The 14,707-nt window shown below is 38.7% G+C and overlaps 2 protein-coding genes across 8 annotated transcripts in view; both read left to right on the plus strand.

The window, feature by feature from the left end:
* The window catches only part of MRC1 (mannose receptor C-type 1), a 118,968-nt gene extending 114,392 nt beyond the window's left edge, over window positions 1-4,576 (plus strand). For all 5 annotated transcript variants that reach the window (XM_081553685.1, XM_081553686.1, XM_081553687.1 and 2 more), the window contains 4 exons: window positions 197-310; window positions 860-1,024; window positions 2,619-2,660; window positions 3,636-4,576. In XM_081553685.1, coding sequence (XP_081409811.1) covers window positions 197-310; window positions 860-1,024; window positions 2,619-2,660; window positions 3,636-3,886 — 572 coding nt within the window. In that variant the 3' untranslated portion in view covers window positions 3,887-4,576. The remainder of the gene's footprint in view (window positions 1-196; window positions 311-859; window positions 1,025-2,618; window positions 2,661-3,635) is intronic.
* The window catches only part of SLC39A12 (solute carrier family 39 member 12), a 97,477-nt gene continuing 86,518 nt past the window's right edge, over window positions 3,749-14,707 (plus strand). For all 3 annotated transcript variants that reach the window (XM_081553760.1, XM_081553761.1, XM_081553762.1), the window contains exon 1: window positions 3,749-3,893. The gene's annotated coding sequence lies outside the window, so the exon portion shown is untranslated. The remainder of the gene's footprint in view (window positions 3,894-14,707) is intronic.

The following is a 14,707-nucleotide window of genomic DNA, read 5'->3' on the forward strand; positions in this document are numbered from 1 at the left end:
AATGATGCCTAAAAAATCACATTTTCAGAATGGAAACAAATTCTTAGAAGACAAATGTTCACTCTTTGAAATTCTCCCCCTTAAGTGGAGATAGTGGGATGATTTTTATTGCTCTTGATAGCAGCACAATCATTATAAAAATGTTTTCAACTACTTAAATATATTGCTGTCTTGTTTATTCTTTTGTACTATGCAGGTTCCTCTCTGGTTACCATTGAAAGTGCTGCTGAATTGAGTTTCCTGTCCTATCGAGTTGAGCCACTTCAAAGCAAAACCAATTTTTGGATAGGATTGTACAGAAATGTTGAAGGTAATTTTTGCACCATGATTTCTGAATCATGAATATTTCAAAATGTTGAAATAGTTCAAAATATTTCAAACTTGTTTCAAAACAAGTTTTCAGTTCTAGAAAATCTTGCTTTAATTAATGATTAATTTGTGAAGCATTTGAAAATTCAAACTCATAGTATCATTTGCGATAAGAACTGAATATTTAAGTGACTCACACATTAGGCTATCTTGAAAGTTGCTAAAAGGAATATCCACTGCTGCTAAGTTATAGAAGTTTTAAAAAAATATTTTCTATCTTTTGCTATTAAAAAAAATTAGGGGGAGATAACTTTACATATATATACTAATTAGGAATAAATTTTCAACTGAAACTACATGAGAAACATAATTCTCAGTTTCCTGTCCTCAATTAATTATTATTATCTTGCCTATTAAAACTCTTAAGTGTAAATAGCTATTGATTGTGGTAAAAAATAAGATGCTTAGAAATTTTACATGAATAAGTTGAATTTATTTCAAGGGGGATTATTTTTAACTTGCGATTTTTTTGACTTCCTCTGATAATCAGGAATGTGGCTGTGGATAAACAACAACCCACTCTCCTTTGTCAACTGGAAAACAGGTGATCCCTCTGGTGAAAGAAATGATTGTGTCACTTTATATGCATCTTCTGGATTATGGAGTAATATTCACTGCTCTTCCTACAAGGGATACATTTGTAAAAGACCAAAAAGTAAGTAAGAATTTGTCTTATGGTAGATATGTTTCTAGGCTCCCTTTTCTTGCAAATATGAAGATGTTAGGTGTGGAATTATAGTGTGATTCAGTTCAGTCGCTCAGTCATGTCCGACTCTTTGCAACCCCATGAACCGCAGCACGCCAGGGCTCCCTGTCCATCACCAACTCCCTGCGTCCACCCAAACCCATGTCCATCGAGTCGGTGATGCCACCCAGCCATCTCATCCTCTGTTGTCCCCTTCTCCTCCTGCCCTCAATCTTTCCCAGCATCAGGGTCCTTTCCAATGAGTCAGCTCTTCGCATCAGGTGGCCAATGTATTGGAGTTTCAGCTTCAACATCAGTCCTTCCAATGAACACCCAGGACTGATCTCCTTTAGGATGGACTGGTTGGATCTCCTTGCAGTCCAAGGGACTCTCAAGAGTCTTCTCCAACACCACAGTTCAAAAGCTACAAGTTCCTTATAAACTCTCCCTCTTTATAAGCGAGAAATACAGTCTGCCATGGTGATCAGTTCTGTCTGTCACTTTGAGTGAGCACAAAACTTCCTGCTTAATTGAAGTAATGATTTTGGTATATCAGTACACATGTGATAAAATATCCATACACATGGATTTGTGAAGTTGGGAGAAGTTTGGAGATCTAGCCTTATGGCATATGAGAAAAAGAGATAAAATATGTACCTTGACCAAACAAGAAGTGGACAGTGGGGAGGAATGAGAATTTATTAAGAAATAAATCATGTAAGATCAATTAAGTTTCCTCCTGAGATTGAATGGTAGACCATGTCAGGACAGGGGTTGGGGGAATTAAAAGTATTATGTGCCCATGATATGATACTATCCGGACGTTCACAATAGTTTTATGCCATTCTACTTCACATAGTATCTTTACCAAGAGATAAAATTAATTAGGTAATAGATTTAAATAAATGAACTAGGTAAAATAATACTCTATCCCCAGTAGGTTTTATTATTTTGTTGTTGTCGTTCAGTTGCTAAGTTGTGTTTGAGTCCTTGTGACCTCATGGACTGTAGCATGCCAGGCTCCTCTGTCCTCCACTGTCTCCCAGAATTTGCTGAAATTCATTTCCACTGAGTCAGTGATGCTAGTTCTTCATCCTTTGACAAATCTGTTCTAAGATACTGTACCCTTTGGTACAGTGTTGGATTCTTATTTGATTTTTCATTCAAATGTCTTATAATATCTTATGCTTCAGTGAGCTATTTTCAACACCACTAGCCTAGAGTACATTATTTTATGGGTAAATTGGGTAGATTTTGGTGGTATAAGTGGCTCAAATGCAACTGGGGGGGGTTCCTGTTTTCAGATCTTCCAGTGTATTTAAACTCACCATGCAGCTGTAGGTTGCAGTTATAGGATAGATAGATAACTAAAATCTGTATATATAATACAGATTTTATCTATCTGTCCATCTATCTGATTATTGTATATCTATATCATATATCACCATAAATCAAACATGAATAATTTGATCTATTTGTAAGCCAAATAATGCTCACTATCTACATGCAGTTATCATGGGTGGGTCTTTATAACTATTTAATTATTTTGTTATTTTACAAACAGTTGTTGATGCTGAACCTACACATACATTAATTACAACAAAAGGTAAGATCATCATGAAATTTTAAGTTCCATATTAGCAATACATTGATACAGTGTGTTTGTTTTAAAAGCCATAATTTTCCCTTCCTACTCCCATTGCACTCTCAGTCGAATAGCTTGAGCTACTCTAGCCTTTGTGGCATTGACCACTCTTGAATGATGCTCTAGAAAAGCAGGTCTTGGAGTCAGGTCAGTGTTTTTATCCTAGGTCATCTTGTTGTTGTTGAGTCACTCATCTGTGTCCGACTCTTTATGACCACATGAACTGTAGCCTGCTAGGCTCCTCTGTCCATGGGATTCTCCAGGCAAGAACTCTAGGTCTTACTGAGGACACTAATTGCTTTGTTACATTAATTGCCTTATGAGAACCCAGGGAAGAAATTTCTCTTAGGAATCCCTGTGATTTCTTTCTTTTCTTTTTTTTTAAGCAATATTTAAAATTTTAGTTTTATGGACAGTTTGAATAAGGAACTGACCTCTTTCACTTATGTTGTTTGCTGCTAAAAAAAGTGAAAGTGAGATGTGTGGCTTGCCGGTAGCTCTCTTAACTTCCTACATGCTATTTGTTAACTAATAGTCATGCATTTGGATTTCCACTATTCATTTTCTTTTTTCCCTAGTTTTCCCCCTTGGTTGTTATTATTATCACTGCTTTTACTATTCCATTTATCTTCCATATGATGTATGTGTAAGCAGCCTTCAATTATTTTTAAAAGGTATAAGTATTTAAAAATATTATACTAGTGTCCTGCTGCCTAGATACATGAAATACTCTTGCAACTGAATAGTCATCTGAACATTTGAATTAATCATCCGTGGAATTCTATGTTCATGTCCTAAATTTCTGTTTGGCAAATGTCACTGGAGAGGAAATTCATGCGTTTTAGTTTTTCTAAGACAGTTGTACTGTTCTCCATGGCATTCTACTCTCTACCTGCCTCCACTTACCTTTTTTCTAATATTTTTACTTATTTATAGCTGATCCAAGGAAGATGGAACCTTCTAAACCATCTTCCAGTGCGACAGGAGTAGTAGTCATCGTGGTCCTTCTGATTATAATGGGTGCTGGCTTCGCTGTGTACTTCTTTTATAAGAAAAGACGTGTGCATTTGCCTCGAGAGGACACTTTTGAGAACACTCTGTACTTTAACAGTGGATCAAGTCCAGGAACTAATGATACGAGAGATCTCATGGGCAACATTGAACAGAATGAACATGCGGCCATCTAGTATCATGGTATGATTTAGGTATATTTTAATTTCATAAAATTATAACTAAAATGGTAAGGTCTTTTGTTTTGTTCAATGTGATAATTTCCTTTCAAATTATAATAGTACTGTATTACGCTGGTCTGTCTTTTTTCCTTTGCCGAGTGGAAGAAATAAGTGCTCCTTTTTAAGTCTGGAAAGATATTTTCATAAAAGAGGGATAATGACATTGACTACTGTGTTTAAGAAGATCTTAGGTGAATATACAGCATGGGTGTATAGCTCGTGTCAACTGCACTCAGATTACAAGAACCCCAGAAACAACCAGCTAAGCGTCCTGAAATCATTTAAGGGGATTACAAAGACTTGTTACCCATGAAATAGTTATTTGGTAATTAGAAGACCATTTTAAAAATCAAGTACATATAACCTTAGGTGACACAAAAATTTAGTCACCTTTTTCCTTATACCCATCTTGATTTTTTATTCCAGTTATTCAGAATTGTATTTGTACATGTGCAGAAATAAAAAGGCAGCTGAGAATCTTGTCTGCCCCAAGCAAGATTTTCCAGGCTGAACATTACAGATGTGTTCTTTGTCCTGTTTTATGTATATCAGGAATGCAAAGATTTGAAATAAAAATGTAAATTTGCATAACTGGATGTACTTAGATAATGTGAAATAAATATCAAAGACAAGGTCTATTTTTAATAGATTTGTATTTTGGTGATCTTGGTAAGTGTAAATTTTCTTTTAACTGTGATTTATTTATCCATTTACTTTACATTTTACTTGGAAAATTAATGATATTATCAGTAGAGGAATTTTTTAAATTAAGCTCTTAATGTATTTGGAAAATATAGATTGCTAAAACATTGTGCATAAAATTAATTTTTTGCTATAATGACTTGGCCTATTTCCCTGGATCTTTCCTGTGTAACACTGACTGATCTCAGAATACAACAGTTGAAGGCACTGTTATTGGGAATTAGGTCTCTAAGTATCTTTTCTTCACTTTAACAATTACTTTTTGCTCAAAAACTTTTCCTCAGATGAAGCTTTGTGTACACTGTAAAATATATCGGAGGTGTTGCATCTACCCCGGTATCATATTTCCAACTCATCCTTGCCTTTCCCAAGGGGTTACTCATGAGCAGAAGTTCCTTACCTGAAGTCCCTAAACAGGGATCCTTAAATGGCATTAAGGGGTCTACGAAGACCCTCAAATTGTTTGCAAAATGTTGTCTCTATTTGTGTTTATGCCTTTTTTTTTCTGGGAAGAAAATAGCTAGATTTTCAAGAAAGTCCATAACTCACAAAAGACTAAAGGGACTTCCCTAGTGGTCCAGTGGTTAAGACTTTGAGCTCCCAATGCAGGGGGCCCGAGTTTGATCCCTGGTCAGGAAACCAGACCTTGCATGCTGAAACTAAAGATCCCATGTGCTGCAGCTAAGACTTGGCCAGCCAAAAAAAAAAAAAAGAGAGAGAGAGACTAAGAAGCAGCATATTGGTTAGGAGGTAAGATGGAGTTTGCAATACCCCGACTTAATGGGATAGCAACAGGTGGGCAATTGTGAGAATGCTTTCTGGGAACAAACAACTTTCTCTCATGCCTCAGATAGTAGATAACAAATTGCTTTTATTTTCTTGGTAAGAACAAAGCATATTCCATTTGAGGATGTTCCGATGGAAACAATGGCTACAGTGTCATAGCAGTGTGTGGTTAATTATACTGAAAAAACTTTATATATGCATTTTTTTTTCTTTCAAGATACATGAGAAACAAGAGAGAATTAGAAATATTGAAGAGGAGAAATATAAGAGTGAGCATGATTTACAAATTCTTTACACAAGTTATTTTCTTTAGAACTCAGAGCTACATTTTCGCAGAAAGTATCTTGGACTTCAGATGTTTGTCTCATACTTAAATGTCTTATCCTTTCAAGAAACTGTCTGTATTCAGTATGATGCTGAATACACCTCACATTATCCGCTTAAACATACAAATAGATGTCATCTGTATCTATATATGTACTCAAACTCAGTAGCATATTAAGCATATGGGGGGTAGAGAAGTTTTATAAAGTGGAGAAGAGCAGTTTTGTTTTGTTTGCTTTTTACATTTATTTTTGGTTTTGGTGGTTGTAGTCCATTTGGTTTTGTTTTTATTTAACCAGAAATTATTTTGGGGAATTAAATGTTCAAGTGCTCTCCACACTGGCTTTGCACTTGTTTTCATCAGAATTCAGCAGTCAGAAGATTCTTAAAGGATATTTTTTTCCCCAGCTGAACTCAAAACAATATGAACAGTCTCTAACTTGATCTCTAAAAATAAAGATGATATCTCTAGAGACTGGGAATCTCTTGATGCGTTCCTTTTCAGTGTTCACTTGGGCATCTGTTTGTGTATTTACCTATTTGTTCATCACACATACCATCAGCATCTCATACATATCCCAGGTGTTGAGCTAGGTCCTGGACATTCAAATGTGGGTGAGAAGCTGTGCTGGTCCGTGAGAAGTACACAGTCTAACAGAGGTCCAGGCACACACGATCATTTTGGAGGGATTTTTTTTTTTTAATTGATGTATAGTTGATGCATGCTATTGTATAAATTACAGGTGTAAAATACAGTAGCTTGCAATTTTTGAAAATTATACTCTATAATTATTAGAAAATGTTGACCATATTCCCTATATTGTGCAATATAATCTTTATAGCTTATTTTATGCCTAATGGTTTATACCTCTTAATCCCCTGCCCTTGTTTACTCTCTCACCCCACTGGTAACCACTGAAGTGAAGTGAAGAGACAGTCACTCAGTCGTGTCTGACTCTGTGACCCCATGGACTATACAGTGCATGGAATTCTCTAGACCAGAATACTGGAGTGGGTAGCCTTTCCCTTCTCCAGGGGATCTTCCCAATCCAGGGATTGAACCCAGGTCTCCTGCATTGGAGGTGGATTCTTTACCAGTTGAGCCACAAGGAAGTCCAAGAATACTGGAGCAGGTAGCCTATCCCTTCTCCAGCTGATCTTCCCAACCCAGAAATTGAACCTGGGTCTCCTGAATTGCAGGCAGATTCTTTACCAGCTGATCCATCACCATTAATTTGTTCTTAATGTCTGTGAGTCTGCTTTGTTTTTGTTCTACTCACTACTTTGTTGTATATTTTAGATTCCATGTATGAGTGATATTATATAGTATTTGTCTTTCTATACCTGACTTATTGCTTAGAATATGGACTTGTAAGGCCTTCCAAGTCCACCTATGTTGCTGCAAATGGCAAAATTTTGTTCTTTTTTATGGCTGAACAATATTGCATTGTATATATACCACATCTTCTTTACCCATTCATCTGTTAACTTCCATATCTTGGCAATTGTAAATAATTCTGGTATGAACATTGGAATACAGGTATCTTTCTGAATTAGTGTTTTCTCTCTTTTTTTTTTTTAATATATACCCAGGAGTGGAATTGCTAGGTCATATGGTAGTTCTGTTTCAGTTTTTTGAGAAACCTCCATACTGTTTTCCACACTGACTGAATCATTTTACATTCCCAGCAACAGTGTGTAAAGGTTCCCTTTTCACTCCATCCTTGCCAACATTTGTTATTTGTGTTCTTTTTGATCATGATCATGCTGACAGACATGAGGTGATATCTCATTGTGACTTTGATTTGCATTTCCCTGATGATTAGTGACACTGAGCATCTTTTCACATGACTGTTGGCCATCTGTATTTCCTGTTTGCAAAACTGTATACTCAGGTTTCTGCCCATTTTTCATTTGAGGTTTCCTTTTTTTGCTGTTGAGTTGTATGAGCTTCCAAAACCTAATTTTTAACATAATTTAGTTCTTAGAGATACTGTCTCTGAATACAGTCACATTCTGAGGTTCTGTGTTTGGGTTTCAACATATGAATTGGAGAGGGGGGCACAATTCAGCCCATAGCATGCTTCTGCAGCACTTTTTTTTTTAATTGATCCTTGTATTTGTAGGGTTCTCCAGACAAGTGAGACTAAAAGGTCTATCTATACATCTGTTTATCAATTATCTGTATCTGTATGTCTATCTATGTATCATTTGTCTCTCATTTGTCAATTACCTATCATCAGTCTATCTATGTTATTATTTTCTACTGATTCTATTTCTTTGAATCCAACTGATATGCCATTCTTATACAGACACCACTAATTATATTATTTGTAAACATGTTATTCCACTAAACCCAAACTAAATGTATTCCAAATTCAATGTCCATTTACCCTGGTTCTCAAAAATGCTCATGGTCTTTCCAACAGGGCTTAACACAAGAGGAAGTTTGACAGGGGGTTAGTTGAAGTAGACAGTCTGAATCAATTATGGTTAAAATCTCTTATTTCTGCAGATTTAAGAAACATGACCACCTGAAAATATCTCTGGGGCCCCTCCCAGGGGTTTGGAAGGGACCCATATGAGTGAGGGTCCACAAAGGTTAAGCTCTATTTGCTTCGTTATAGAATCACTCTTAGTGTCAGGAACAGCTTCTGATGGATGGAGACTGAGCAGAGCCTGATGAGATGATAGAATCTTGAGGTGTAAGGAAGCAAGGTAGGAATGGATGCCAGAGAGAGGAAAAACTTGGGCAAAGCCACTGAGATGAGGAACAGCTTGCTGTCATTAAGTAGGAAAGTGAGATGCATGTGGCAGGGCCCGGAGTTTAGGAATGGCCTCAAATACTGACAGGATGTCATCTTCTGTTTGGTCCTCCCTACACCTGACCTGCATTCAGAGCATGATGATATCATGTCAGGCTCTACCCACTTGACCTGACCAAAGAGACGACCTGACCAACTACTTCTTTGCCTTAAAACACACATAATCAAAGCTGCATGTGTGACATGGCTTAACTTAGTTAGGAATGCCTTCAGAAATAACACTTCTTTTTCACTGAGACACTCAAATTTGGGGCCATTAAGTTACTCTAGTAAACTTAGTAAGCATTAGGATCAGAGAGAGTAGGGTGAATTGAGAGACTAGCATTGACATATATACACTACCATGTGTAAAACAGATAGCTGGTGGGAAGCTGCTGTATAGCACAGGGAGCTCTGCTCGGTGCTCTGTGATGACCTAGAGGGGTGGAATGGGGTGGTTGGAGGGAGGCTCAAGAAAGAGGGTATATATGTATACATATAGCTGACTCACATTGTTGTACAGCAGAAACTAACACAACATTGTAAAGCAATTATACTCCAACAAGAAAATAATAAAATTAAAAATAAATAAAAACAGTTTCCCCCTTACCAAAAAAAAAGAATTAGGCTCAGATATACCCCCACCCCAAGACTTAGATTATATAACTACAGGATTCATAGAACAATTATTGGCTTGTCTCTATAACAACATTAAAAGTACAAAATCCTATCTTAATTTAGAAACCTTTGTATTATTGAGAATATAAGCCACCTATATTGTTGAAAATATATCTTCTGCGAATAACTAAAGAAAAATCTGTTGCATTGGCTGTAAATGGGTGTTTCAACTCTGATTGCATGTGGTAAACACCTGAGCCCCACTCCAGGCCCATGAAACTAGAATCTGGGGTGGGACTCAGGCATTGGCTTGACTAGCAAAACAGAACAGATAAGAACTCCCTAGATGATTTCATGAAGTTGATGATGAAAAAATGATGTTAAATAATACTTCCATGAAGGTTAATTATTCAGGATTCCCTATGAGGTCAAAATTCTTGAAAACATGAATACAGTAATGTCACTCACAATTATGGGAGATCAGTTAGTGAATTTTCTGATGTAGAAAAGCTACCCTCAATATAGTTTTATTTTTTAATTTACTTTTTAATTTATTAACAAAGAGAGGATATGACCTAAAGTAGTAACATCATAATGTGTCTCCTTATACTTCTGGTTTTTCTCATTGTGTCCAACTATCAAATAAGAAAATTTCCTTAAAACAATATTTTGGATTTTAGATGTTATCATAAAAATGTTTTAGGAGACTTCTTCCACTGGAAATGTTGCCCAAACCTCTCAACAACATACCAGGAACACATATTTTGGTATTAGAATTTCCTTAGCATTTTGTAAATAATGTTTTTCATTTAGAAGGGAGCCCTGACAGGCAACTTTTTTCAACAAAAGGTGACACTGACATTGGAAAGGCTTTCTGAGTTGGCTGGGGATCCTGGCTGTGCTGTGGGACCTTTAAAATGTTAAAGTTATTCATGGCAGGTCTGCACAATTAGGTTTTGGCAAAGACTGTTGATCTCATTCAACTAGCTCTGCGGGTTTGAGTTAACCATTCTCTTTACGGGTCTGGTTACAGATCATGTACAAATAGTTCTCTATGAAATTTCGAGAAACGTGTGATGCTACCATGTTCTCTTTTCTGTTGACTTAATTTTTTTTTTTCTTCAAGGGCAGAAAAGTTTAAGACTGCCTGGGCTTGCTCCTTATTCAGGGTTTTGGCAGGGGTTCTCAAACTTTGATGGGCGTAAGAGTCTCTCAGAGAGCTCATTTAAAACAAAGAGTTCTCTGGGCCCCTGCTTGTGATTCTGATTAACTAGATGTGGGTCCAGTCCTGAAATCTGCATTTCAACAAGCATCCCAGGGGATTCTGATGCCCTCAGGCTGTGATTTTGATGAGCAACCTATTCTGGAATCATTTTTATGTGAAGGTATCATTTTCCCCAAAGCTATTACAAATCTCAAATAATCCATGAGGTCAAAGCCATATAACCAAACAGCATGGAAGTTAACGAAAACTGCAGTTTTTCAATTCTTTCTATTAATCAGAAATTGTTGGTGCTAAAATCCTCTTCTTTACTTCTTTTCTGAACTCCCCTATACTCTCTGCTATGGACTGAATATATGCATCCCCCCACCCAATCCATATAGGTTGAGGCCTAACCCCCAAAGTGATAGTGTTTGGAGATAAGGTCTCTGGGAGGTGATTAGGTCATGAAAGCAGAACCCCTGTGAATGGATCAGCTAGTGCCCTTATGAAAGAGATCCCACAAAGAGAAGACCATCTTCTATTAACTAGCAAGCTGGTTGTCACCAGACACTGAATCTGCTGGCACCTCAGTCTTGGACTTCCCAGCCTCCGGAACTGTGAGGAATGAATTTCTGTTGTTTATAAGCCACCATGTATCTTGTTATAGAAGCCCAAATGAATTAAGATATTCTCCCAAGGCTGCAGCGTTCTTATAATCCCTTCCATAATCACCATGAATGAAGATGTGTGAATTGACAATTTGCCTCTCTTGTCCAGTCTTAGACTATAAACTCCAGGAGGGGAAAGGCCTGACATTATGTGAACGTGGGCAGAATCCTAGATCTTTGTGAAAAAAACCATTTCTCTATGTTGTCGGTAATAACAAAACTGTTTATCACCATAGAGACTCTCACTTCATGGAAACATCAGTCTCCCTGGGTCAGTTTGCTCATCTTCTAAAAGGAAGTGAATGGGAACCTTCTCACCCTCAGGACCATCTTAACTCTGTAATCCAGTTGTGCTCTCTTGAGATGTGAGAGAGAAGGAGAAACCTCATCAACTTCTCTGAGAAAAATTGCCATCCATCTTTCAAAGAAGATTCTGTCTCTGTTTTCCTCCAGTTTTCTGGAAATCAGAGTAACACTTGGCTCTAAAGGTCACAGGGAAACTGATGAAGTACCTTTCAAATGCCAGGCCCAATGGCAGGCAATCAAATGAATTCCAGCTGGTCCTGGAGTGTGTTCTGCTTATTGCCATGTGCCACTCTGGGGGTTAATTTCCCAACTCAGGCCCTGAATCTTGAACTGGTGTGGATCCAGGAGGAGGATCTGAAGTCTCCAGTGGAGAAGAAAAGAGGGTGTTGGATTGACAGTGCCTAGGAATCTACTTCTCCAAATGGGAGAGTTCATTCACCTGGGCAGGTTTGACTCCCTCCGGGAAATACCAGGCTACAGGATGGGCTAAACCTCTCCAGTGTCTATGTGTTTCTGTTATTGATCTCCGGTCTCATAATAAAATGTTATTTTCTCTGGACTTGTCCAGGCTTCGATCTGGGCCTTTGCTGCTGTGTGTCCATAGGCTGTAACCAGAGACAGATTACTTAAGAACTGCTTTTGTTGGAAGTCTGTTCCCATATACTGTGCAACCCCCCAGCCCCCTACCTGTGCTGTGAGCTACCTCTCCTTATGAACCACAGCCTGGCCAGATATACCTGTGCTCATCTCAAGTCCCTATGGTGGATGCATCACAAAGCAGGTACTGGGACTCCGGCTTTTGAAACTGAGCAGGACCCCAGGGTCCTTGCCCCTTTCCCCACAGTGTCCTCAGCCTGCCTTTTGTCTGTGGAAAAACTTCAGTCAAAGATTAAAAGTTTAATCAGAGAAGTGAGAAAATGCAGAAACAAAGGAAAACAATCAAAGGAGATCAAATAGAAATAATGTCATTAAGAATAGTCAAGGACATTTAATTCCTTCTCAAGGGCTGTGTATACTATTCTGAGCCATATCCCATGAGCTGTCTTATAGATACTGAAACCCCCACCAAGTGGAAGAAGTTAACTACATGATGACCAGTCTCGAGCCATGACAAAAGCTGCTGGAATTCCAAGGATTGGCCTCAAGGAAATGGAAACTGATCACCCTTGGAACTGAAGATGAACTGTACTTAAAACAATCAGGATGATGTTGGTCAGACCACCAACGACCAATTTCAAGATGACTATCAGAGCTGACTGTGCTGTTTCTGCATGTAGCCCCCTCCCTCCATCTATAAAAACTCTTGCCCACTGATTGTGGAGGGGGTGGGTGGGCAGTCAGCCTTTGGACAGACATCTGTCCCTCACTATCCGGTTGCCAGCATCCAAAATAAAGCAAACTTTCCTTTCCACCAATCTGGCCTCTATTTTGGCTTTTGAGGGGTGAGCAGCCAGTCCTGGGTTCAGTAACACTTTGACTATCCGCGGGGCCACTCCCTACCCAGCCAAGATACCCAAGCCAAACTTGCAGAGTTTGAAGGAAGCAGACCCAGTTTGGGACCTCAGCCTGAGCAGCTGACAAGGACTCTGCTGCCAAGTGACAGAGAATCTGGCACAACCTCCAAGGGGCCTCAGCCAACTGGAACTTGTGCAGCCACTGTGTTCCCCGGAGCTCATCTTCAAGATGTATACTGTCACTGGACTTGTTTCTCTTCCTCCTAGCCACATCTCTTCCTCAACAAGCAGGACAATCTCAATTCCCTGGGGTTTCCATGGGGGCCAAGAGGAGCAAGGAATACATGTCTTGGGAAGCCAGACAGTATCAGGTAGCTTTTCCTGAAGCTGATCTTCAAAGAATCCAAGCCACTGTGTTCTTCTGGACAGTCTTCAACCAAGTGTATTCCACAGTTCCAAGCCTCAGGATGTCAAAGACCCAATGTCCCAGCTCAGAGAGCTTTAAGTAGAGGGAACAAATTCTCCCTCCCTTTGCCTTTTTTTTTTTTAAATACTTTTTTTGACATGGATCATTTTTAAAGCCTTTATTGAATTTGTTACAATATTGCTTCTGTTTTATGTTTTGGGTTTTTGGCCTTGAAGTATATGGGATCTTAGCTCCCCTACCAGGGATCGAACCCACACTCCCTGCATTGGAAGGTGAAGTCTTAACCACTGGACCACCAGGGAAGTCCTTGCCTTTTTATTTTATTCAGGCCCTCACTAGATTGAGATTTACTCTCTTAAATTCTACAGTCTAAAGCGGTTCACGTGGGAAATGCTACGTGGCCCCGAAGAGAAGCTGAGTTTCTATAAGTTCTAATGTAATAGAAAGCTGGGTTTCTTTTTTTGTTTTGTTTTTTAATTAAAAAAAATTTTTGGACCATGCCACACAGCATGTACGATGTTAGTTCCTCAACCAGGGATCGAAACCGAGCCCCTGAATTGGAAGGACAGAGTCTTAACCACTGGACCACCACGGAAGTCCTGGAAGCTGAGTTTCAATCATAAAGTATCATATATTGATCTGATAGTTACTGTTAGGCCTCAACAGGGCCACGGGGTGCCCAGATAATTGATTCAGCATTATTCTGGGTGTGTCTGTGAACCTGTGTCTGGATGAGATCAGCATTTGAATTAGTAAACTGAATAAACCAGGGTCCTCCTTAATGTGGGAAGGGATCATCATTCAATCTATTGAGGGCCTGAATTTGCTCTCGTGGGGTGACAAGACATCAGAGTGCCTCAAACTGAGAGAGAAGAGCTTCAGTCTCAGCAAGGATTCTGAGCCCCACACACAGAATGGAAACAGGAGAAGCACTAAACAAAAGCAGACCACAGGAACTAGGATGAGAAGATTCTTAGCCATTACCAGAGGGTATCACTGATTAAGTTTCTCTGGTGTTTGACCTGGGACTTTTGATTCAGTTCAGGATAGAATTTCTCTCCAGCCACTTGACAAGGAGGCTCAGAGTTAGATGGAAGTTAGCATAAGAATATAAAAAGCCATATTTCTCATGCACATGGGTGCTACTCTGACTTTCAACAGTTTTGTGAATCATCATCAACCAATCTATTTAAACCATTTGGAAAAGTAGTAGTTTTGTTCAATATTGGACAGATAAGTTTAACAAATTAACTGAAAAATAGATTCTCATTCCCCAGTGATTTACATTTTGACGTCTTGTGGGAAAAATCACTTGCTGGATTGGCTTGAGGTGTGTTTCCAAAGAAAGGGTGGGACTTCTGCCCACCTTCAGGACTCAGGAGCACTCTCGTACTTCTGCATCTTACCTGTGCTGGCATCTTCCACTTCCAGGTCCTTCCCTGTTCCTAACAGTAGGAATTCCATCCATTCAAAGACATACTCT

The sequence above is a fragment of the Giraffa tippelskirchi genome, chromosome 13 (assembly GCF_054371585.1).
Source record: "Giraffa tippelskirchi isolate mGirTip1 chromosome 13, T2T-mGirTip1v1.2.pri, whole genome shotgun sequence".
In the NCBI taxonomy this organism is placed as follows: domain Eukaryota; kingdom Metazoa; phylum Chordata; class Mammalia; order Artiodactyla; family Giraffidae; genus Giraffa; species Giraffa tippelskirchi.